General features: G+C 52.7%; 3 protein-coding genes across 3 annotated transcripts; 2 read left to right on the forward strand and 1 right to left on the reverse strand.

Moving 5' to 3' along the window:
• The first annotated feature begins 66 nt into the window (after nt 1-66).
• BDV17DRAFT_222419 (uncharacterized protein) lies at nt 67-995 on the forward strand. Its single transcript, XM_073755635.1, has 3 exons — nt 67-398; nt 448-864; nt 922-995. Exons 1-2 carry the CDS (start codon nt 197-199, stop codon nt 765-767), a joined length of 522 nt encoding a protein of 173 aa, XP_073610886.1. The 5' UTR covers nt 67-196; the 3' UTR covers nt 768-864; nt 922-995.
• Nucleotides 967-3994, reverse strand: BDV17DRAFT_222396 (uncharacterized protein). Its single transcript, XM_073755634.1, has 3 exons — nt 3894-3994; nt 1607-3837; nt 967-1546 (listed from the first exon to the last, which is right to left on the reverse strand). The coding sequence occupies exons 1-3, from the start codon at nt 3901-3903 to the stop codon at nt 1166-1168; spliced, it is 2622 nt and encodes an 873-aa protein (XP_073610887.1). The 5' UTR covers nt 3904-3994; the 3' UTR covers nt 967-1165.
• Nucleotides 3995-6350: 2356 nt separating this feature from the next.
• BDV17DRAFT_275497 (MCT family MFS transporter) lies at nt 6351-8030 on the forward strand. Its single transcript, XM_073759220.1, has 3 exons — nt 6351-6706; nt 6760-7525; nt 7600-8030. The coding sequence occupies exons 1-3, from the start codon at nt 6571-6573 to the stop codon at nt 7979-7981; spliced, it is 1284 nt and encodes a 427-aa protein (XP_073610888.1). The 5' UTR covers nt 6351-6570; the 3' UTR covers nt 7982-8030.
• The last annotated feature ends 632 nt before the right edge of the window (nt 8031-8662 follow it).

The raw sequence follows: 8662 nt of genomic DNA on the forward strand, positions 1-8662 counted from the left end.
CTAGCTGGATGTTCGTTTGTGGCGGTGGGTGTAGAGAGTCTGTGGGATTGGGTTGGAATGTGGAGAATATTTATGGTGTTGAGAGGTGGTGATCATGCTGATGGTGATGGTGAATGGGCGGCGATGGGGGGTGTCCTGAGGATAAGTCCTCAGAAAGTGATAATGAGGGGGTTTCCCCAATTCTTGATATTGCCTGATGCTAATCTCGTGCGGTAGTGCCTGTTGTCTGATTGTGCGAGGTCAACAAATCGGGCTCAAGCCGGAAAACGCCATACGATTCATTACAGGCCGTGTGCATATGTCCCGTCCAGATACACACTACGCTCTGACTCAGCTGGGCAGAGAAGACCTTCATGGGATACGGAACCTGGATGCTTTACAACGACAGTATCCTAGCGGTATGGCCATATATGGAAGAAGAACCGGCAGTTATTGACTGGGGCCAAGGGTCGTACCTAGACTCCGGGGCTGACTGCCTCACTTACCCAATCCAACCCATGCCCTATATCCATCCGCCTGGAGCGCGAACGAGGACGGAAGCTGATACTATCTACCTCTGTACAGACGAGGTCGTGAATGAGGGTCCTGATCGGTTGGTCCGGAAAGGAGCAACCGCCGACGAGAGACAGGAAATGCAGGGCATCCTTTCGGAAAGGATAAAACGCCTAGGGCAATTAGGCTGTCTTAGCTACCCCTTTCCTCGTTTTGGACGTCCCGGTCAGTGCCCTATGCTCTTAGCCGTGAGCTACCCTACCTTGTGTAGGTAGTTCTCGATTAATTCACCCTGACCAATGTCTTGGAATGCCTTCGAGCAATTCGACTGTCCACACGTGGTGCAAGGACGTGTCGTGCTTCGCAGTGATGGTACGTATCTACTGTGTTACCCTACTCTCCTACGGTGGGCCCTGACTACAGTGCAAGACTCGAATCCGTATGCATGCATAGGTAGGTACCTACCTACCCAGCTGCCCATTCGACGACTCCGGTTTGAGGGCCAAGCATAGATGGATGGATCCCCACCTTCTATCACAATTGATTGAGAAGCGATGAGTTATTGTTTTGTCTTTCCTCCACCGTTAAAACGCCTCGTTTTGATCATTAGATTCTGAAAGTTCGTACATGCGTTAAACAATCGTTCACGGCCCCCGACTGCAAATAGGCTACCCTACACATGGCGACGAGAATCATGTCCCGCCAGTGCAGTTTCACCCAGCATCCCCCCCGCATTACACATGTGCTCTTCATGTGTGATGGGCGTAGGAAATGGGTCTGTCAGGAGCATGCCGTCAAGGCTTTGCGTGCTCAAATTCGGACTCATGAAAAGCAAATCCGCGAGTACTGCATTGTAGCCGTCAAGCTGGCCAAAGGGAGGCCTGTCGAGCGTCCCTTTCCACAGATGGGGATTATTGGTACTTGTCTTCGCGCCTAGGTCGGATCCGGGCAAGGCCGGGAAGCCAGGGAGCGGTTCCAGAACAGGGCTATTTGTGAATGACATCGGATCAGGCATCTCCAGCGGTGTCGGCAGTTGGTTCGGTATTCCAGGGCCCTGGGGCATAAAGTCAGAGATGAGGCCGGTTGAGGAGTCGGGAATGAATAGATTACTTGCTCGTTCGGGAGCAAATAGTAATTTCCCGCGAGGGAGGGCAGGAATGGGCGCACTATTCATGTCGGGTGTGGTTGCTGCGCGGGTTGGTAGAGGGGTGCACAAAGCTCGAAAGGCAGATTGAAGCCATTTCAGGCGTTTCTTGACTGGTCCCAAAAAGGAGGCGTATTGTCCAAGGTAGTCTGACTTGCAGGCCTGATGGAGCTGCTCGGCATAATCGGTCAGCTTATCAAGGGCCGGAATGGCTTCTCCATCCTCCTTCTGCTGCCAGTCTCCTTGAGCGTGGATTCGGACCAGGGCACGGCTGCAGGCGTCAAGGGACAGCGCGAGGGTATCTGCCGTATGAGAACGCTGGGTGGGCACTGGGGTAGTGGGAAGTGAAGGGAACCGGGTGGCGATGGAGAGTATTGCAGCGGTGCATTCTTCCAGGGTCTTCACGGTCGATGCAGTGATGGGGGGTGCTGCTTGTCGCTCCGGACCGAACAGCATGTGGATGATAAAGGTGTGGTATGCGGTCATAAGAAAGACTTGGCAGGAGGGATCAGTCACTTCTCGCTCAACAAGCTGGATCGCCTGCATGAGGATTTCGCGAATCTCCGACGAGAGGCTAGAGGGATCGAAGCGAGAGCGCAAGAGGTGATGCAATCGGTGAATATGCCGGGTATGCCAGGGGGCCGCCTGGACCTTACGTTCTTCTATCGGCGCATTCCGATAAAGAGTGTATATATGGGCTACCGTGCTGGTGACGTGGCTCAGAGGCCAGAGCCAGCGTCTTGCCTGGGCTTGGGATGGTATAGTTGAGATATTGCTGGATGCCCGGTCCAGACACAGTACGGCAGATGTTCTTTCGTCCAGGCTGGGGAAGTCGGGGACCTCGTCTGGCACCAGGAGGGAGAATGGCTGATCGATCTGCATAAACGCCCAGGTTGTAGTAGACAGGCATAGCCAGTAGATGTTTTGGATGAGCTCCTGCTCGACCAGGCCAATGTCCATCCCGTTCAACTTCATGCTTCCTTCGACGCTCTCCTTGCCAGCTCGACTTCGATGCTGCCGTGTGATAACACGATAGGTGTATCTGATGTAACATGTTCCCCGCCGAGCGTAGCCTCGCGACAGGTCCCTCATGCCCAGAAGAATCAGAGCCTGTGCTGTCGATATAGGGGCGGCATCAACGTGAGAAAGCGTGCGCTGGCTCAAGAGCGAGGCCGCATATTGGGCCAGCAACTGTGGAGTCTCTGCAGAGGTCGCGGTAGCGGTGGGATTGTTGCCATCACTGCTGCCCAAAGCCTGAAATGCATCTGCTAGTATGATGGCGAGGAGTGCTTCGTCGACTGTTTCGTCTTGAATCGCATTTAGCAATAGAGTCTTGGAGACGAGCGGCGATAGGGGATGAGTGAAGAACCAGAGGTCGATCATCTGGCAGACACGTTGTTTGCCCCATTCGGCAAGGGGGCTCTGAAGACATTGGGGGGTGTCGAACATGGTCGAGCTTCTGTCGTTCGCCAGGGAGAAGATGTACAGGTCCTGGTGCGACGCGGAGTTCGGCCGCTCGCAGCCCAGGTGCCCAAAGCGCATGAGGAGAATATTGACCATCTCGTGTGCCAGAAAGGACAGCAGTCCGTCGTAATTCAATGTTGGTTGGCAATCTGAGGCAGAACTGTGCTCTGACGACGCTTCCTGCATCTGTCGGTGGAAGGATTCGATGGAGTCGGCGAACAAGTTGAACCGGGAGCCAGGTTTCCGTATGGAAAATTCGTCATACAACTGCTCCAGTTCATGTCCGAGAGTCTGATCGCCCTTGTACACTTGGCCTTCGGAGCCGGGAGGCTCCATTCCCAATCCACGGACCTCATCCCCGGCCAGCTGTTGAAATTGCGGCGACGGCGGTGCAAACAATTCCAAGTCAGGCTCGGGGGCATTGGTTGGAGAGGCACGCGAAGCAGCAGGGGAGGAAGAGAGGTCGCGACGACGTGCAGCATGTCGTGGTTGCCGTTGGAGGCTGGACGAGCTGTTCACTCGTCGCCCACGCGGTCGTCCCTTCCGAGCCTCCGGGCTGTAGATGCAGTTGATGTTGCGCTCCTGGCATGCGGTGCAGATTGGTCCACTCGAACATCGGATCTTCCGTGCGCGACAAAAGAGGCAGCTCCGGTGGAGGCCAGTGGGGGTAGACGAAGGCGCTGGGCTTGAGGTGGGCCGAGGCGAGGGACAGGAAGTCGGAGGCGCTGGGAATTGATCTGCTTGGTGAGTGAGAATTTCCTCGGCTCCGAGAGAGAGGAAGAGTAGGGCATACCTAGGGACATCTTGTGTATCTTGATAATCGTAGCACAGCAGGGAGCCACGAAATCTGCGCTACGATTTGACGGCCCCGCGAGGGCTATTTGTATAATCTAGACTTTTGCCGGCCTTGCTCCGCGAGGTCACTCACTCCGCTAGGTCAGCTCACTCTATAGCACGGAGTCCTGAAGCCGTCCTTCCTTAAATCTCACGCCAGCACAGGGCTTGGAAACAGGCCCTGCTTATGTCTCACGCCAGCCCAGGTACGTTTTGGCCCAGTTCCCGGCGCATGCGGTCCCAGGCAGCTCGTCGGCACAGTCATCTCTGATAATCGTGCGTCAGCCAAAGGATGCTGTTCGGCTGTAACGGGGCCAGGATTGACGCCGGTGACAATGGCCCCGGGGCTGGGGGTGAGAGGATCCGGAACGGCGAGGCCCGGATTTGCACGGCTATCCATGTATGTCTGACCCCGATTATTGGATAGCGGAGCGAAAGGAGGCTGAAGGATCTCGCCATCGGTACCGAAGGATCTGTGCAACGGCCAGTAGCACAGCGTATTCTCGAGTCCTAGCGTCTTGACCCTTGAACCTGCTGAAATAGTTGACTCGTAGAATATCGCGCAAATCCCCGTCAGGCCTTGCAGGGATTATACAGAGTTGGGCCAATCAGCCCACAAACGTCCAGCTGTGGCTAGGTCGTACGACCCAGATTGGCTCTGGCCAATGCTACAACGCCAATGACACGTGTCCACAGTATTGTATCAACAGCTGGAGTCCTGGCGTCTTCTTCCAACAAGACAGAAGGCCGTGAAAACGCCATATCGCAGGGGTTCGACAGCAAAGCCAATAATGGGCTGACCCGAGACTCGAGCATGCGCGACGAGCTGTTTCTGCAACATCCTGTATTATTGACGAATTTCGCGCCTCTGAGCTTACTCAGACTGTTTACTTTAATTTAAACCCGGCCTCTCGGCTCTCGATTCATCCAAATCTGTCCCGAGACACATACCAGTTTGCACCGCTTAGACAGCGTTCTGTGCGATTATTGCCGGATAAATCGTGTTGATCTGCTCAGGCTATACCAAGCTTTGGAAAGTCCGTGAAGATGATCCATTCCAGGCAAAAGTGCCTGACTATCTCTAACTTTGTCGACACGAATACCCTATTCTTTCTTCCCGAGACGAACGAAGCTACATGTCCTGAGTCCTGACCTATCTGAATCCTCATAGTACATAAGAGTCGGCCCCCAAAACTCGATTTGCTAGCGCTGGGGCGGCGTGATTACCGTATATTATTTTCTTTTTTTTTTTTTGTTTTTTGTTTTTCCAGCTTCGCGTGGACACTACCCCACGTTGCTGTTTCAACTTGACCATCTACTCAGATTTCAAACGGGCCCGTTCCTGCAGTTTGCGATCTCGTCGGTGATGTCGATTTCGCGGATCAGAGATTGGTTTGACTAGATAATGGTTCACCCCTTGCTGGGAGACGCATTGTAATCCAGAGTAGACTGCAGACGCCCCTGCCCCTCAGCGCTCTCAAAAAAACAAGGAATTACGACGCGCCGCCGGCTAAATGTGGGTATCAACACGTGTAGCTACATACCTAGCCTGTCTAGGCTGCGGGCTGCATTAGAAAGGCTTTACATGGTGGCTTACGGGCGGAAATCCTGCGCAGGATTTTACTCGATTCGCATCTTCAATTCAGGAACTGGACTGGAGAGTCGTAAATTTTAGTATAGTCGTCAGTTGGAGTTCTCGAGGCTAGGGTATGCAACGGTATCAGCGTGGCATCACCTTCTTAGCTGAAGGGCTTAGATAGTGCGCCGAGCATGACCTGCATTAGTGTTGTGGATCAACTTTGTCATGCGATTGCTGCTCTTGAAATGCAACGGCCGCATGAACAGTCAGTGATTAATGATAGCGTACAAGTGCTTGGAAGCCTGCATACAGTCCGATATGTAGCAGTAATAGTTTCGGGTGTGAATGGCGGTTATTTTAACGACCACAACGGATAATACATCTATTTGGATTGATTAAATAGGAGATCTAATACTCCGTCTACCATTGGTCTCCTGAGATCCTCGAAAAAGAGCCCATTGAGTCGCCGAAGGATTAAATGCCCTGCTGAGTGTTTTCTGACTCGAGCTTATAGATAGGTTTGGGGATGGAGAGAAACCTCGCTTGCTCGTAATATTTTCTCTTGAGCCAGGAACTCCACCGCGTGGCAGTTCTACCAAGGTGCATTGGCAGGGATCTGCTCGTGGCAGTGGAGATGAGTGCGATGAGTACCCGGGCGAAAATTGTATCTCTGCATATTCTCCACAATAGGAAGGCCGGCGTTGGCGGAGTGGAGCGGATCTTCTCTACACGAATGAGTTGTGGAAATTCATTTTCATAACCGGCGACAAGAATAATAAACAGCTGGTAGCGCTGGTAGCGATGCAGTGGATTCCTTAGGCGAGCATCTAGATGTCAGGGAAATAGAAGAATACAATAAAACCAACGCTCATGGGCAAAGCAAAGATCCAAGTGGTCAATATCAATCATCGGACACGGTGTCAGCACTGCTTACGCCCAAAAGTGTCCGGTGGCCGACGGAGGTCTGGTATGCGACCCCCTGTTGCCTTTAAGAACCAAAAGATGAATGATTCTTCACACCCGCAGTAAACCTGTGCTCTAGACAGGACATGCACGAATGTCGAACCAAGTTTCTACGACAGCTTTGGTGACGCCCGATACCACGGTCGACGCAGACGACGGACCCCCCGATGGCGGAACTCGCGCGTGGCTCGTGGTACTGGGTGGCTTCCTTACATATTTTGTCACCTTTGGTCCGTTGGAAAGCCTTAGTTACAGCTGAGGGCTTGCTAACAGACTGCAATAGGGCTGTTAAACTCTTTCGGCACCTTCCAGGTCTACTACGGACAGGAACTAATGCCGCACGAAGATGAGAGCGCCATTTCGTGGATTGGCTCGATCCAGCTCTTTCTACTCTATGTCGGAGGCCTCGCTTTCGGCCCTATCTTCGACACCAAGGGCTCCAAGGTCTTGTTCATTCCGGGGACAATCCTGTTCGTCTTATCGTTGATGATGACCAGTCTGTGCGACAAGTTCTACCAGTTCATACTCGCGCAGAGTCTCCTTTTTGGCATTGGAGATGCAATGCTTTTCTACCCTACAATCTCTGCAATTCCGCATTGGTTCAGCTCCCGACGCGGCCTTGCAATGGGCACAGTACTCGCTGGCTCATCCCTCGGCGGTATTGCCTGGCCGCTCATCATCAAACGGCTCCTCGACGAGGTCGGATTTCCGTGGACGCTCCGAATAGCGGGCTTCATCAGCTTGGTTCTTCTAGCCCCGGCCATTATTCTGGTCGTGCCACGCCTACCCCCACGCAAAAAGTCGGAGAAGTCGGCCGGTCTTCCAAAGGTAGATCTAATCGCGGGTCTCAAGGATCTCCGGTACTGGCTCACCGTGGCCGGGATGCTGTTCGTGATTTGGGGGATGTTTATTCCGTTTGGTTACATCCCACTCCTTGCGATTGAGCGCGGCGTCGATTCGACGTTTGCTGTGTCTCTGGTCTCCATCTTGAATGCTGGTTCCTTTGTCGGACGTATCGCCACCGGTGCAATGGCGGATAAACTGGGCAAGTACGTCTCATACATGCATAGCTTCACTGGCGCAAGAAATATCAGACGAAAAAATCAGCGGCTAACACGTCCAGGTTCAACATGGCCGTCGGTTGCGCTCTCATCTCGACAATCCTCCTTCTGTGTCTCCACGCCATCAACACGAAAAGCACAATCACCGCCTTCACCTTTCTCTACGGGCTCACCTCCGGAGGGCTGATGACTCTGCAATCGGCCTGCGTTGCTCAAATCACGAGAAATATGCAGACAATCGGATTCATGATCGGTGTGATGATGGCTGTCTGCTCCATCGGCGCACTGACGGGCACTCCTATCAGTGGCCGTCTTAACGAGAAGCCGCTTTCTGGAACAGCCCCGGCATGGGTGGATTTTGCTGGTGCGATGATGTTTGGTGGGACGGTGTTCCTGGCGGCTGCCAGGATCTCGGTTGATTCCCGTCTATATAGGGCGATATAATTCCTAGGAAAGCTTCGGATACGAAACGTTTTGATGACTTAGATTTCATATAGTTTGCTCTGCCAATCATACATAAAATTAATGCTGCCAATATCTGTTATCATAGAAACGTCGGTCTTGTAGGACCCTGTCTTCAGGACCCTTCAGGTTACTAACAAGACAATTCACGCGTCGGATTCAAGAATAAAAAAGACTTTGAGGATACAAGGCATAGCATATTGACTATACCCAAGATCATTGAGCGTCGGCAAGGCAAACTTTACGGAACGTGGTTGAAATCACAATCCTCTATCGCAACAAAGCTCGTTCCAACGGGCAATGTGGACTATACAGTGTGACAGTCTCATGGAGAGGAGGGTACCGTTCACTTCATATTTCCCACGTAGCAAGAAATTGTGCTATACACAAGGAATTGCAAACCTTTACTGAATACACAGCTTCCACTATCCGTACGCCGAATCTCTAGTTAAGTTTGCCGGTTCTTTTGTTGTAATGCGACAATGTGCCGGGGGGGCGGTGGTATACCCTCTACATCCACGATCCCAACAATGCCACGAGGCTGATATCGAGCGGAGATCAAACATGCAGCTGAATCATGGGGTCCAGAAATAAACGGGCTGTTTGTTGCCCTGGAGCGTCCTGCGGCTGTAAGCTGAGGGGCCGAGCGTGATTTAGGGCTTC

Source organism: Aspergillus undulatus (assembly GCF_047715775.1).
Source record: "Aspergillus undulatus strain CBS 261.88 unplaced genomic scaffold BDV17scaffold_75, whole genome shotgun sequence".
In the NCBI taxonomy this organism is placed as follows: Eukaryota; Fungi; Ascomycota; class Eurotiomycetes; order Eurotiales; family Aspergillaceae; genus Aspergillus; species Aspergillus undulatus.